We start from the raw sequence: 16,994 nt of genomic DNA on the forward strand, positions 1-16,994 counted from the left end.
CTCAGTGTTTTAGATCAGTGAGTTGCCTTGTGCAGGGCACATTCTGATGTATGATCGATTACTACAGCCTTCCCTTCCAGCATACGTTTCTCTTGTCCTGTCTGTCTTTCTCTGTGTCAGGCACACTCAGCTCTCTGACTATAGTAAGCCATCTGAGCCCTTTAAAAAGTCATCCATATGCTGATATTTATTGTATGCCTACATGGGCCAGGCAGCATTTTGCAACCAGAGGCAAAGATTAGGTACCTCTTCTTGGGAAGCTCAGGTTAACTCAAATGTGCTTAATGTGTTCTCTCAGGGGAATATGCATTTAGAGGCATCAAGGCTGGGTACACCTGGGAAATGGTACAGTTGGAGGGAGCTGTTCCTACAGAGATCTTCATGTGCCAACACAGAGGCAACAGCTACTTTGCGCACCCTGAAAGGTGGTGTTGCTCCCACACTGAGTACCATTATGAAAGCATTCATACGGGATACAGTTCTTTGTTACGCAGGCTGTCTTGGAACTAGATGATGTTTCATACAGCACTTCCCAAATCTTCCGGAGCCTCTTATGCCTGTTCTGATTTCTAGAATGTGCTGAAATGATGCCTAATCAGCATCTCTGACTAATTGAATCCTGGCTAACAAAGAGCTGAGTAAAGTGCATTTATCAATTGCTTAGGACTTCTTTGTGACCTTGTGTTAAAACTATATATTATTGGCTTTAGAAAGCGGCAGGGTCATGGACCCATAAAGAGCTGTTAAGAAAAACACCGGAATACTTGGAGAGGCTGGCCCAGATCTCTCCAGGCCCGTATCTTAAGGGCCAGAGCTTCTCTGTTCCCCATCCAGCCTAACATTGAGTTGGAGAACCACCCTCGGTATGACACAGGAAGAGTTCCTAGAAGGCTTTCATCAGATATCTAGAGATAAAGTGCAGGCCAGATGGATATGGGCAAAAGAGGAGCAGAGAGATAGCATAACTGTGAAGTCCACCCCCGACTGGACCTCCCTACATAGCAATCCTCCAAGTCGGTTCTTGCCTACTCGTCCTTATGCCACCTGAAGTCTCTTACTCCCACAACCCTGATTTACGGGATTTAAGTTCGTGTTAGTAGCTGAAACTATCTTCTTGATTTCCCTGTTTTTGTTTATTTGTTCACTTGGTTATTTACTGTCTCCCATCCCCACCCCATAAAAACCTATCAGTTCCGCACAGCCTTAAAGTGTGTTTGGTAAGTTCTTCTCCGTATCCGCAGTTTCCAGAACAGTGTAAGCTTAATACTCATTGAAGGAGTGAATGAATGGGGAAGCTTATTACCAGGCCCTGAGTGTGGACTTCTGGCAAGGGAGACTTCCAAACGCTGGCTTGGGGTCCCAGCCACCAGATTTTTAATAAGCCTCTGACCCCTTCACGAGGGTGGCATAGCAAACCGCGCCTGGACCCCGCCCACTAGCCGGATCCAGAAAATAGGGGTCTAAATGGCAAATGCATCCAGGGCTCCAACTCTCCCAGCAGCCTCCAAATGAGGCTGTCGGCCTTGGACAGTCGTCAGCCTTGGCCAGTCCCTGCCTGGAGAGCCGCGGCGGCCGCCTCGCGCCCTCCCCCGCAGCCTGCAGTTCCCGGGGCGGCGTGGACAGCCCCGGCCTGCCAGCTGAGCTTGTGTGGGCGGCGCAGGCAGGAGCCGCCCCACGCGCGTCCCGCTACGCCCGCTCCAGATGCGCCGCTGCCAGACCCCGGCCGCCAGCCGAGTTGGCCGCGCGCGCCCGGGGGAGCGCAGAGTTTGGAAAGTCTTCGAGAAGCTTCAGAGGAGGGAAGGGGGTGGGAAGAGTGAGGGTGCAAGAAAGAAAAACCCGCCTCTTGCGAGTTGAGCGAGGAAGAGGGGGGGAAAGGCTCCGAGTTCCGCTTCCTGAACCGCGGGTGGGTAGAGAAGGTTGGCGCGGGGAAGACCGGTGGGACGCGCGCCCCGGGCTGGCGGGGCGATCGGCGTGGCCGGCGATGGCCGGTGAGCGGACCCGCAGGTTCACCCGGAGCCTGTTGAGACCTGGGCAGGCGGCCGAGCTCCGGCACAGCGCCGCGTCCGCAGCCGCGGTGGCCGTCAGCAGCCGGCAGCAGCAGCGGGTGAGTGCGGCGCGTCCTCCGCGCCTTCCCGCGCGCCCCGGGCGGCCGGGGAGACTGAGCCCGGCCTCCCCCAAAGCTCCGCGGGCCCGGGTCCCCGCAACTCACGGGCCCTCGCCTCCGCACTCCCTCCCCCTTCGCCTCTGCCAGCGCCCCCGGCGCCACCTCCAAGAGGCAGAGCCACCGACGCGTAAGGACGGGGGGCGCGTTTGGGCACGCGGGACGCTGAGAGGAGACGCTGCGTGGGCAGCAGAAGCGCAGCGTGGGAGAGGATATGCAGGGGCTTTAACCCGGGAGGGGACCGGAATGCACCGCCAGTCACACTGGTGCTACGTGATTGGAGTGCCAGCGACCCCGGGTGGGGTGGGGGAATCTACAGAACGGAGCCCCTGCAAACCCCTGGGTCTGCAGGTCTGCGCGTCTCTCTCACCCTCCAGCGACCAGACCAGTGCGCTGAGAGAGAGGGTTGCGATCCGTGGTCCTCGCTCTGGTTAGAGCTGGGGGACCACCCCCCACCCACGACCTTCACTATCGGGGAAATAAATGTACTTGGAACAACCCTCCCACCGCAGGTTAAAAACCCACAAACCACATAATACTCTTCCAGAAAGGGCTGGGGGAACACAGGCTGGAGGAGACATGGGTCGTTAGGTCTCCAGCGGTTTCTGGTATTTTTCTAAGCTGTTTCTCGGGGTTCTCCCGCCAGCTATGCTCTACTGGTTACTTCCTAATTGAAAAGCCTGCTAAGTGTTGGGTGATTTCCGCGGGAAGTCCCTGGGGCAGCAGCCAGCATCTGATGCTCGAATCCTATGCATACCCACCCAGATGTTGCTACGTTGCAGTAGGTGCCATACTGCAGGGGAGAGGCAGCAAGAGACAGATCAACTCTAGTGGGAACGGGAAGTGAGCGGGAACAACGGCCTCACAGCAAGACCCGGGCTCAGCAGCCGCGCTCTTGGCCTGCCTTTGGTGGACCGGAATCCGGGCTGTGTGTTTCATTTTCTTTTTTGCCAGTAAATATCATTAGGAACTAAACGGCTCTTTTTAAGAGTGTGAAAGTGTTACTCTTGCCAGTTACCAATGAAGAGGGCGCCAAAAGCTGCCCAGAGCCAGTTCCCACAGCCAGGACCATTCTCTAAAGCCAGAGGTCAGAAAGTTGAACAGAACGGAAGCAAATTGCCTGGCAGAGGCAAGAGGCATCGGATGCCCAGGGGGTGTCGAGCGGGCGGGGGTGATTGGGGTGTGACACGAATTAGTGGCCAGGGTGCCTTCTCTTGCACTCACCACTGGTTGCAGTCCACAGTTACCCAGAGGTGGTTCAACTGTTAGCTCACTCCATGCCAGGGGCAGCATGTGGTCCTGCTATCAGCGTGCACATTTTCAGGACAGGAAAGACAAACCGTCCAAAAGAACATTCGAAGAAAAGATTCAATTGGAATAAAAGTAGAGATAAGAAAATCCCCAGAGAGTAGTAGAAAGTACTTTTTACTTTTGAGTGATCATTCAGGATTGTGGTTTTGTCATTTTCTGCCATTCCCTTGGCAATAACTTTATTTTGCAATTGACTTATTGGACAGAATCTCACTGAGGATCTGATAGAGACACACAGCATACAATTGGAATAAACAGCTTAAAATATTGTGGTTTTTAAAAGTAGATTCTCCTAGAATCTTTGTAGTACTAGAATTTCTGTAAAGATTATGTATCTCAGATATCCTTCTACACCACCACCTCACCCCCCCGCACACACACACTGCTTTCTCCAAAATTATGTCAGATTTGAAATCCTAGGGTATCTTGTCAAAATGAATAAGCTCACTGTCTTGAAAACCGGTGAGGGAGTGGAGATTCACTGGCAAAGGTGGTCCTGTCCCCCCTTGCTTCGCTTCAGCACCTTGGCCAACACTCCTAAACTAGCTTTTGCCAGGACATTTCATGGGATCTTACACATCCAGGCAGGCAGTTTTGGCTGCTATTTTGGCAGCAAGAACACATATGCTTTGCATTTCATCCCATCAGTTAACTCTTGAAGGGAAACAGGAAGGTGATGAGTTCTCTGAGCTGGCACCTGAACTCAGTGGGATTCCATGGGGGTAGAGCATCCCTTTTGAACCTAAAACCTTGTCATTGGACTATGTGGTAGAGACTAATCTTAGCTTATATTGATCCAATCCCTTAAGACTCTTTGTATCTGTTACCTCACGTCCTCAAAGCATGGTTGCCAAGGGAGAAAAATAATAGGATGAAGGGGAAAATATTATGGGTATCCCACTTCAATACAGACTCATAGAACTTCAGGTGTGTGTTGGAGCAAGCCATCCTCTATTGCAAGGTATTTGAAAGACACTAGAAAGTCCTTCTGAGAAAAACTAGCCTACTGCTAGATTTATATAGTCCCCTTTCTGAAATCCCTGTTTTGGGGACCCAGATCCTCCAGGACATTGCAGAGAGATTGCCATATGGTTTGAACCCTGCTCTATCCGGTAAGTTTAGATAAAGTTTTCAGGTTAACAAGGTAGTTTTGGTCTCTGAGAATGGGATATGTATACACAGAGAGAGATAAGACAGGAAGCCTTCAAAATGTGTTTGAATATGGAGAGCAGAGATCAAGGATATGCTGAGTGAGGGTAAAGACTGGGAAAGCCAAGTTTCAAGGTAGTTGTTGAGGACAGTAGAGGTGTATGCCAAAGCAAATTTGATTTCACTTTTTACCCGAGGAGCTGTATGTGGTAGGCTTATGTACTTGCAGACTCCTTCTAGACAGGACCCACCTTATTCTTCACCCCTCCAAAGAACAGTTATGAACACAAACATACATTTCAAAAGGAGAAATCTTTGCTCCTTCATTATCCTAAAATTCCCCATAGGAAATAAATGAAAGACAACCCATTCGAAGACGAATTCACAGGATCAAGTCAAGTTCACATAATTTCCTGAAATCTCATTCCTAACTGTTTCATAAAGCAAGCTTCTCTGGGGTAGAATCTCAGCTCTAAAATGATTAGAAACATTTGTCTCATATTAGATCTAGTGTTTTATTACATTGGCTGAATATACATACTATGTTGGCTTCAAAGTTGTATTGCCACTAATTAGAAATTTCTTTTTGATAAGAAGCTCATCTTTTAAAAATGAATGAGGAGTATCTGTACCCTAGCATGAATTAGTTCATTTAATAGCATTCTATAATTCATTAAGCTATGCATTTAAGATTTGTGCACTTTTCTGCATATATATTATATTTGAGAGCCTTTCAAAATACTTTTTTTTAAAGTGTAGGTTAACTTTTTGCAAACACCCCATCAGATCTGCCACTTTGAGAGAAATAGTTTTATTTATGGAATGTTTTAAGTGGGTTAGTGCAATGGATGTCTTTGGGTAACCGAAAGGATGAGAACTACATAGAGTCAGATGATGGAAAGGAAGCATTTACTAGAGATCAGATAATCATTTCGTCAGTTTTGGCCTAAAGCTTTTCATCTATTTTCTAGACTGGAACTTACCACTTTAGTTACATGCACTTTTTAATGCCTTTATAATATTTACTCTATTATTATATAAAAAATCCTCTGCAACTCATTTTTAATTGTGTCTAATGTTGTTATTAACTTCTTTAAAGAGAAAACACCTGCCAGAAGTGATAATACTTAACCAGTAAGTTTTCTCCCTTCCTACCCACCCAGAAAGGGTAAGGGGTAAAGAAAGGAAACTATTTATTTCAGTAAATTCCATTTCCCTTCTTTGAGGTTTCCTAACTCTTCAGACCTCCAATAACACCACTTTTGATATTTTAGAACGCTTTGAGTAAGAAGCGGAACCTTTGACCAACCAAAGAGGTTTGATTGAGAAGTAATGAATACGTAAACATGTTTACTTGAGCATGAGGAATTCCTAGAAGGAAGAATTTTCTCCCCTCTGAACTTGGTGGCATTCAAAGAGTTGAGTGTAGGAGGGATTTCTTTTTTTAAATGAGTGGGGGATACTGGAATTTCCCAAAAGTCATATGCTAGATGCAGAAAGTGATATCAAATGAAAGTGAAGCACTTGTTTTGTTGTCACTATCGAGATTTAAAAGCAATATGCAATATAAAGACCTGCTGGTTTAGCATTCACAGCACGGTCTTTTCGCTTTGTTGGGTTTTTGGTTTGTTTTTTGTTTTTTGTTTTTTNTTGGCCAGAGCCTTTTATGACAAGGGTATTTATGCTTTAGCAGAAATCACACATTTATGTTTTCACATGAGGAAAGTCCCTTGACCTTTTTGCCTGGAGAAGAAGTCAACACAAACTTAGTTTACAAGCTCAAGTTTGAATGTTACTGATTGTGTCTGCCAATGTTTTTTATTTCTCAAGGGCATTGAAGAGATAACTTTAAAAATAAATAGTAACAACAAGTGGGTTCTAGAAGGATCAAAAACTGAAAGAATGAGTCAACATGTATGGGTTTTGATGGCCTTTTTCTCTACAGCCAGGTTCTCTAAGGCCTAGCATGGAAAAAGAAAGCAATAATGCATCATGGTAAACCATTTGTTAGGAATATACGATGTGCCTTGCATGGTGTTAAGCATTCTATTTAATTTTCAGAGCAATCATTTGAGGAAGTTATTATTTTTGCAAAATACAGAGGAGGCCAGTAAGACTCAGAGGGTTAAACATGTTTCTCCAAGTTAAGTAACTGACATAGGACCTCTTGTGCATTTTGAATAGAAAACTGGAGGGGTTACTCTCCATTTTTTTAGCTGCTTCCAAAATCATCTCCATATTGGTGGATGTGAGTAGTTGACACTAGTTGGTGTTGCCTTTTGATTTATCTAAGATGCAGTTCTACCTAAGGAACATGAAAATTGTTCTTCCCACTAGTGCTTCAGAGTACCTGTCAGCATTCACGCCAGTCTTCTCCTGAGGTTAGTAGCAATAGCAGAGGCTGTTCCAGGTACCCTTAATACTAATAGGTTTTCCCAAGGCAACTGGAGTATCAATAGTTAAGTCTTTAAAATACGAACTCACTGAGCCATCCCCATCTCACCTGTCTGGCAAAGTCTTAACAAAATTGTGAAAGGGCATGAGGTTAATCCTCCTGTAATCTACTTCAAAACTGTCTGCTTCTCCATTCTCAATTGCTTACCCCACTATAGCACATATCTGAAATTTCTCAATGCATTGTGTGTCTTGGAGCATGTATTTCCATTCAACTGAGTGCTGGGATTCTTTTTTCACATTCTGTCTTATTTGAAGGAGGGACTCCAAGTATCTTACAAAAATGCATGTGCGATGACTACAAAATATAGTAAGGGGTGTGAAAGCAATATTAGCCAGAAAAAAAACAATGTTAGGAAAGTTAGATGTAATCAGGTGTAGGTCATTGGGACCAGCAAATAAAATACGTCATTATTAAGTCCTATAGTTTTGTTAAAAGTGCTTCTTGGTGAGCAAGTCAAAGAGGAAAACACCATCAGCCATGAGATTTAAGAAGTCCATTAGATAAATGAAAATTTGCTCTAGACATATTCGGCATTAACTTGTACTAAAACTTAAGAGACAAGATAATTTTTTTCCTGGGGTTTTCATAAACAGCATGGTGAGACAGAGTCTCGTCATTAAGAGGCTTGCCCAAGGACCAGCAACATTAGATCACGTGGGAGCTAGCTAGAAATACAAAATCCAAGGCTTCACACCAGATAATGAATTTTAGCAGGACCCCCTAGTGATTTGCAAGGACACTAAAATTTGAGAAACACCAAGATAACCTGCATCTTCAGCCACATTTTTGCAGTATCTTAATAGACAAAGTCAATTGATGAGGGTCTAATATAATGTGGTCTATTCTGCAACTATTTGAAGGTTTCACTTAAAGCAGTGATAAAGTTTAGACCGCTTAGAAATGAAAACGGGATTTGGTTCATTGTTAGATGGCTTTAGGGAAATCTCTCACTTATTTGTGTTATATTCTCTCCTCTCTCTACCATCTGGCCCCTCAATTGTGGTGTGAACTTAATTTTCCAGGTTAAGAAAAAGAAATTCCATAACATACTTAAATAGTTGCTATTAAAAATAATTGCTATCAGCAAAAGTTCTCACCCTAGGTTGTAGGGTGAGAGTTCATACCCTAAACATGTGTTTCAGAGTGAGGTGAATACTACTACTCCTACAGAGAATTTTTTAATACAACTACTTCAACCCATGAACGACATGTGTTATGAACTAAATATTTGTTTCCTCTCAAAATTAATATGTTGATGCCTTAACCCCTATATGATGGTATTAGGAAGTGAGGACTTTGGGAGGTGATTAAGGGTAGATTCGGTCATGAGAGTGGGCTTCTCATGATAAGATTTGTGGCTTTAAAAGAAGAAGAGAGAAAGATCATCCTTTTTGTGTCATGTGAGGACACAACAGGAAGGCAGCCACCTATGAGCAGAAAGGTAGCCTTCACCCGGAACCCAACCATGCTAGCACCATGATCTCAGCCTCCAGAACCGTGAGAAATAAATGTCTCTGGTTAAAGACACCTAGTCTATGTTTTATTATTATGGCAGCTCACACTGACTAATACAACAAACAGTTAACACTGATTCCTTGATGTCATATAGATCTATATTGATACCATACTGAGTGAAACCCTTAGGGATTTGAAAACAATGGTGATATCAGAAAATCCAACTGCTAGAATCAGAAAATCATGAAGATGTTTTTCTCTCTCACAGTCATTGATGCCTTGAAAAAGGGATACCTCTTGAATTCATGCTTGAATGGCCTAAGAATGGGCTTTCATGGAGTTAAAGATCTTGATTTCCTCACACGCGATAATGTGGTCCATGACCTCTTTGATGGGCTGTCCTTCACCATCATCTTCAGATACTCTTTCCTTAACTATTTATGTTGGAGTTCCATTATGCACTTGTAACAATTTGGCCATATGGGATTCTAATGAATGGGAATCAGTATTGGAAATGTCAGAGCCTGTGAGTCTGAAGATCAGAATTTCAAACCTGGCTCTGTGACCCTTGGTGAAGTCCCTTCTTTTTTGAAGACTCAGTTTCCTGATCTGTGAAATTAGGGGGATTAGGTGATTGGGCTCTTGACTTTGCCACTTCTCTATCCCAGAGTTCTCACAGCTTCTCCTTCTCATCCCTCAGATTCTCAGATGTCACCGTCTCAGGAAGGCCATCCCAGATTACCAAGAGGAGGGTGAGAGTTCATACCCTAAAGATGTGTTTCAGGGTGAGGTGACTGTTACTCCTCCTACCAGAGAATCTCCCACCAGGCTTCCCACTCTCAACATTTTCAATCTCATTGCTAGGCTTAGTTGTCTCCAAAGTTTCTACCACCATCTAATCTTTCTATTGATTTAATTTCTTGTTTGTTTTCCAACCCTCTTGTCTGGAATGTAAGTGCTGTTGAGAAAAGAGAACTTGTCTATTTCACTACTTTTATAGTGTATTTGCTATGGGAAAACAAGAAAGGGGGAGTCTCCCTTCTCACTGCACATTAGTTGCATAAGGAAAGTCAGAAGAGTGGGCTGAATGCACACTCCTGAAAGGTCTCCGTTGAATTATAACTTTAAAACATCCAGGTTTTTAGCATTTGATGATGATGGCCCTGTGTCATCTTCACAGTCTACTTGTATATCTTGGAAAGCTTGGAAATGCAATCCTGCAGAAAGATACTGGGCACGTCCTGTGTGCGAAGTACTATACTTGTGCCCTCTCTTCTAATCCTCATAACAACCATATAGCAAAAGGTTGGTATTCTCATGCTGTAGATGAGGAGAGAGATGCTTAGAGATCAGGAACTTTCTTCAGACCAAGTCACTCCTCAATAGTGAATCCAGAAGTCACAAGCACACAGTCTGACTCCACAGCCTTTTCCTCCTGACTACTCTGTAACTGCCTCCCAGCTCCACCAGGCAGGAAGGACCTCATTAAACATGCAATTTGCATCCATCAGAGAAAGCAGTGAGAGAAAGGAAAACCTCTTAGAGTACTAGAAAAAAAAAAAAAATCAAAAAAAAAATTTTTTGAAAAAAAAAAAAAAAAAAAAAAAGAACTGTGGCTACTTTTGCTCTACTTAACAGTCTTTCATTTATGACATCCCAGCAACCCAGGATATTGGGAGTGACACCAACTTTGGACACTGTTGCTCAGACGTTTCCCAAGAACAGGACTGGCACGGAGGGAGTTAAGCTTTGGAAACAAAGGCTCCTTCAACTGTGAAAGGGGCATTATTTGATTCCTCTCCTTCTATAGAAATGTATTTCTGGCAAGATAAGCATGGGTTAGTGGGGCTTTTGGTTGCAACATTACGTTTGTTACATTGTCTCTTGTAGTCTTGATTTTGGTGTTCTTGTTTACAAATAAGAAGGTTGATGGTTCTTTTTTTCCCCTTATCTTTCACAATAGTGCTAGCAGCCTGGAAATAAATGCTCGTGTTTGCTGGACTTGAAATGTTGACCTACATTTAATGATGCAGAAATAATAAAATTTAATGAATGTGACTGAGTTAGTGACAATAGAGAAAAACACTTACCTTTGAAAATGTTTATATTTTTCGGTTGGATTGAAGTGAAAACATCTGCCTTGGAGATGAGAAGAATTAATAGTCCCAGCCGGGCGCGGTGGCTTACACCTGCAATCCCAAAACATAGGGAGTCCAAGGCGTGTGAATCACCTGAGGTCAGGAGTTTGAGACCAGCCTGACCAATATAATGAAACCCTGTCTCTACTAAAATTACAAAAATTAGCCCGGCGTGGTGGCACGCACCTGTAGTCCCAGCTACTAGGGAGGCTGAGGCAGGAGAATCATTTGAACCCAGGAAGGGAAGGTTGCAGTGAGCCGAAATCGCACCACTGCACTCCAGCCTGGGTGACAGAACAAGACTCCGTCTCAAAATTNGACTCCGTCTCAAAATTAAAAAAAAAAAAAAAAAGAAAAAAAAGAATTAATAGTCCCAAATCATCAAAAGTTCCTTTAATTTTAATTTTGGTGTCTTAAATGTGAAAATACTGTTTTTCTATTTCAATTTCAGCATACCTTCTCTCAGACATGTAGAATTTGAGAAGCTAGGCAGCTCTTTAATTTAAATTAAATACCAAAATGGCAGAGTTTAACAATAGGATCTGAAAAGAGGTCTATTTGAAAAGATGACACCATTTAGGATTAACACAATGAGCTTTTTTTCATATAATTATCTTAGTAATTACCGATTTAAATGACTAATTGAGGCTGTCAAAATGACCAGTGACTCTTTGGCCTTTCAAATTAAACATTCTATAAAAAGAACAGAGGCATGAACATTTGACTTGGCAAACAAGCAAACAAAAAACTTAACAAGATTTACTGTGAAATGAAATATGATAATTAAATTATTCTCAAACACTCATTGTTTATTTGATTAGCTCTTAAATGTCCCTTTGTCACAGCTCTGTAGAATGACAAATGGAAATCGATTGTAGCTGAGTAATCTTCACAAAAACGAAAGTGAGGTCGGAACTCAACTTTTTTGAATGTAATGTAAACATGGAGAACTAATATTTAAAGACATTTATTTTTTGTTTTTTATACTGTTTAAAAATTGGACACGTTCAAAAATTGGAAGTTTTATTTTCAAGTGAAAAAATATATATTTAAGTTTTCTTTAAAACATATCTTTATGGTGAGTTATAAATTAGTCCTATATGAGAAACTACTAGTAATAAAGTTTGTTAGCATACCAACGGGCAGAGATAAGATGTTTTCAGAACCTTTCTGTTTGCTAACAGCGGAAGTTCATTCATTAACTTCCATTTTTTGAAGTCAAAAGCCATTATGTGGCTTCTGTCCAATGAATTTGAAAAATGTATCTTTCTATCAATAGGAAGCAGTGGTTTCCAGGCAGTGTAACCTTGGCCAAGTCTTTAAGCTTCGTGGAGTAATCAGTGTTCTTGTCTTTAAAACATGAGGGTTGGACACCAAGACCTTCAAGAATGCTTTAGTCCTAAAAATCCAGGGAATTCTTACCCTTTTAAGGGGGTTTTCATAGAGAATTAAGATAAAACTTTTCTCATCTTAATAAGATGGTTATTGATTAAGATACCTGATTTTAGCAACTGGAAGACTTGTTCCTAAGAATCTATGACCAAATTTGTATTTCACCGATGAAGATGGTAGCATCAAAAGTGGTTATTTAAGAATGCAGTGAAGGGGATGGCTGTTCATACATCCTGAGGACAGAGCTAGGGAATGGAGATTGGCAAAAGGACAGCCAGTGGTGGCAAAGGCTGAGCAAGTCAAGTTCTTCTGACCTTACTGAGCCTCAGAGGCAAGCACACAATCCCATTTCCTTCTCTCTTATCCTGAGGAGAAGGGTAAGCCCCATCTGTAGTTGGATTGAAGTCAAAATGTCTGCCTCAGAGATTAGAAGAATTAACAGTCCCGATGGGGCATTGTGGCTCATGCCTGTAATCCCAGCATGCTTTCCAGTTCCCATGCTGAATGTCTGTAGTTGCAGTCTCTGGCTTAAGGTCTGTGCCGAGTTGTGTCAGCACCCACATGAATAGAACATACATGAGCAGAGGGTTTGAACTGTGCTACCAGATCCTGTCCCCCTTGCCTTTGAAAAAGCAGCAGGAACCTCTCTTTTTTTGAGTTCTGTGTTTGTCCCTGGTTTTTGTCTCTGCGTCTATCACCTCCTTCTCCCTGCGCACACCTGGGAAAAGTAATACGATCTATCCTGGACCCAGTGTGATTTCAGTAGTGCTCAAGATTACACATCTTCCTTTAGTCCGGTGCCCATATTGTTCTCCTAGCAACTGATACGTAACCAAGATATAGGTCATTTTATTCCAGTTAGTCATCAACCTTAAATGCACAAGGTGGCATGGTGAGGACTTTATTTCACTGCACAGTGTAGGTCCATTCCTGAGCAGATGTATCTTGGGAAGATCCCTGACCCATTAGGATAATAGGGCATGGAAATGGGAGGCTGACGTACTAGAGATAACCTTTCACCACCTCCCTCGTAGACAGTCTGATCTCTGGTGGAGCTATCCACAGTCCTAATGACATTTGTCTCTGTTGCTAGTCCTGGAGGAGGTGGAAGAAGTGTGTTTTTTGCCCTTACACTTCTGATTCTCTGAGAGACCTTCAAGGCCAAGACTGTGGTTATAGTCTCCATATTTCCAGGGCAGCAAGATGTTTGGCACATAATAGGTGCTTACTAAATGCTTGCCAAATGGAAAGAGAATATCATAGTTAGAGACGACAGGAGTATAAATTAGGCATGCAAAAGGAAATCGGAGAGCCTGGTTTGCAGTAAAGAAATTCTAAGGCGTGTTCCAGAGGACAGATGTTGGCGACCAAGCACTAGCATATAATATCTGCACAAAAGCAACAAATTGAATTGAAGTAAACTGAGCAGAATTGTATTCAAGATTCCCACAAAGGCTATTCAAAAATTAAAAAGAAACAAAGCAAAATGTTGATGGGTGTGTGTTTATATTCTTGAATAAATAAGATTCTGCTAAGCAGGTGTGATCGATCGCCAATCCAACACCAGCCCCTGTCCTGGCGGGCACCTGGGTAGCACACACAGGCCTCAGCAGGGATGTTATTGTCGTTCTCACTGATGCTGTTGGCTGTCACAGGGTAGACACCACTCTGAGCGGGGTGCAGAAAATGATTGACTGAAGTCCAGGAAGTGTGAGCCACAGGGTTTTGACAGCAACCTGCCTCCAGTCACATGATGGAGAGCGGTTTGTATTTTTTTAGAAAGCCCTTAATAAGTCACTAGAGTTGTGTGATCTTATCTCTGAATGTGAATGCTATTTTAGCCCTTAAAAACTCTCCTTCTGGATTATAAATCGTTCTACTGTAAGGACACATGCACACGTATGTTCATTGCAGCACTGTTTACAATAGCAAAGATTTGGGATCAACCCAAATACCATCAATGATAAACTGGACAGGGAAAATGTGGCACATATACACCATGGAATACTATGCAGCCATAAAAAACGATGAGTTTGTGTCCTTTGTAGGGAAATGGATGAACCTGGAAATCATCATTCGCAGCAAAGTGACACAAGAACAGAAAATCAAACACCATATGTTCTCACTCATAGGTGGGTGTTGAACAATGAGAACACATGGACACAGGGAGGGGAGCATCACACACTGGGGTCTGTGGTGGGGATCAGGGCAGGGATAGTTGGGGATAGGGGGTTGGGGAGAGATACTATGGGGAGAGATGCCAGATACAGGTGATGGGAATGGAGGCAGAAAACCACACTGACATGTAGGTACCTAAGCAACAATCCTGCATGTTCTTTACATGTACCCCAGAGCCTAAAATACAGTAAAAAATATATAATAATAATAATAATAATAATAATACAAAATTGAAAAAAATTAAAACTGTCCTTCTTTCCTTGAGGTTAGGATGTTAGAGAGTTTTCATGACACAGTTTTAGAGCATTGAAATGACTCTGCTCTGTTTTTTAAAGTTATGGTGTTCATGTAATGGTCTCCTTTTACAATTGTATTTTCCTTCCTTCCTTCCTTCCTTCCTTCCTTCCTTCCTTCCTTCCCTTCCTTCCTTCCTTCCTTCCTTCCTTCCTTTCCTCTTCCCTCCCCGCATCCCTCCCCTCTTCCCTCCCTTCCTCCCTTCCTCCCTTTCTCTCTTTCTCTTTTTCTCTCTTTCTTTCTTTTGTTTTTTCTTTTTCTTTCACAAAGTCTCACTCTGTTGCCCAGGCTGGAGTGCAGTGGTGCAATATCAGCTCATTACAACCTCCAGTTCCCGGGCTCCAGTGATTCTCCTGCCTCCACCTCCCGAGCAGCTAAGACTGCAGGCATGTGCCACCACACCTGGTTATTTTTTTGCATTTTTAGTATAGATGGGGTTCGCCATGTTGACAAGGCTGGTCTCAAACTCTGGACCTCAAGTGATCCACCCACTCCCGGCCTTACATCTGTATTTTCCAAGCTTTTGTGAGTTTTATTACATTAGTAACTCAAAATATAGAAAATAATGAAGAAAAAACTAGCAATCACTCATACTCCTACCACCCACTTGTAACAACTTTTGCTATATTTATTTGAAGCATTTGTCTCTTCACAAAAATGTGCTTTGACACACTTTTGAGCTAATATTGAATATTTACATTTTTAATTTGTCTTAAGTGATTTATGCTATATTCTGTCCTAAAAATTCTTTCTGCTGGCATTTTTGTATACTGATTCCACATGAAACATATATTGTGAATTAAAAAAGAAAAATTGTGCTACATTTCTTGAGATTGTACAGTCATACCCATTTAGACCTGAAAGAAAACCTAGTCTAAAATGGATAAAGAGGCCAGGCATGGTGGCTCACGCCTGTAATCCTAGCACTTTGGGAGGCTGAGGCGGGTAGATTACTTGAGGCCAGGAGTTTGAGACCAGCCTGGCCAACATGACAAAACCCTGTCTCTTCTAAAAATACAAAAATTAGCCAGGCATGGTGGCACATACCTGTAACCCCAGCTACTCAGGAGGCCGAGGCAGGAAAATCACTTGAAACTGGGAGGCAGAGTTTCCAGGGCTGTGCCATTGCACTCCAGTCTGGGCATCAGAGCAAGACTCCATCTCAAAACAAATAAATAAATAAAATAAAATAGAAGGAAACTGAGTCACAAGGAGGTTTAAATGGATGTGCTCAGGGTCACAGAGCAATCCCATGGGAGGTCTCACACCCAGGGCATTTTCACCTTCAGCCCAGTGTACTGTCTGCAATACACGTAATTTCAGATTAGAAGATGGAAATCCTGAATGTATTTCCATGGGGCTCTCCAGTAAAAGTGAATGAGCCTTAAACCCAATACAGCACTACCTTTAAAGATGTTTAAATAGTACACATTTGCTTAACCTGGACACGCACTCCCGGTTTATTTCTTGAATATGTGACGTCAGTGTTACCTATTGTTTGCTAACAGTCTATCCAGGGGTTCCCAAAAACGTGACCTATGCTTGGCAGCCAGTTGAAAATGCGTTCCTGTAGTTCATGAGCATGGGGAAAGGCTCACTTGTGCCCTTGGGCCTGAGCCTTTTTTGTAAGCTGACATTATGCCAAAAGTCACCACCTCTAGTGATCGGAATTACTGCATGTGCTGTCTCAGTGTCCTAAGTGATCAGAACTTGACTGAGTCTGGGCTGCTGTGAGTTTGCAGAGATACAAAGGCTCTTCATAGATTTCTGTTGCTGCAACAACAGACTATATAAACTTAGCACTTAAACAGCATCTGTGTATTATCCTAGCATAGTGTAGGTGAGAAGTCTAGTGAGGGTCTCACCAGGTTAAAATCAAGGTATCAGCAAGGCTGTGACCCTTTGTGGTGGCTCTGGAGGAAAATCTGTCTCATGCTTACTTGGGCTGTTCGCAGAATTCAGTTCCTTGAGACTGTAGAGCCAAGGTCCCCATTTTTTGCTGGATACAAACTGAGGTCTATCACCAGCTTTTAGAGGCCCCCACATTCCTTACCTCTGGCCTCAATTCCTTCATCTTCAAAGCCAGCAGTGATGGCTCAAGTTCTTCACATGTTGCATCTCTCTGACTGGTGATCGGATTGGGCCACCTAGATAATCCAGGACAATCTCCCCATCTCCAGCTCTTCCATCGTAATCATATTTGCAAAGTCCCCTTTTCCGTGAAAGTGAGTATATTTATAAGTTCTGTGGATTAGGGTGTGCACATCTTTATGGGGCCTATCATAAAAATGCTCGGAAAGTACATTAAAAGGATCAACTCTTCCCCAAGCACTGCTTTCTCATCCTAAAACAAAGTGGAAGGAACTGTCTTTTTTTTTTTTTTTTTTTTCATTAGGCACCCTGCAATCCCCCACCTCCTTGTTTCAACCTGTGTGCTTCACAGCATCAATCCACTCTT

The 16,994-nt window shown here is 43.0% G+C and overlaps 1 protein-coding gene across 2 annotated transcripts in view; it reads left to right on the top strand.

The window, feature by feature from the left end:
• The first annotated feature begins 1,747 nt into the window (after nt 1-1,747).
• Nucleotides 1,748-16,994, top strand: part of DOCK10 (dedicator of cytokinesis 10) — a 277,707-nt gene continuing 262,460 nt past the window's right edge. Inside the window, exon 1 of one of the 2 annotated variants that reach the window (XM_017529018.2) lies at nt 1,748-2,104. In XM_017529018.2, the coding sequence (XP_017384507.1) occupies nt 1,982-2,104 (123 nt within the window). In that variant the 5' untranslated portion in view covers nt 1,748-1,981. The remainder of the gene's footprint in view (nt 2,105-16,994) is intronic. The other variant, XM_017529020.2, reaches the window with a different exon arrangement.

The sequence above is a fragment of the Cebus imitator genome, unplaced genomic scaffold (assembly GCF_001604975.1).
Source record: "Cebus imitator isolate Cc_AM_T3 unplaced genomic scaffold, Cebus_imitator-1.0 Scaffold57, whole genome shotgun sequence".
NCBI classification, from domain to species: Eukaryota; Metazoa; Chordata; class Mammalia; order Primates; family Cebidae; genus Cebus; species Cebus imitator.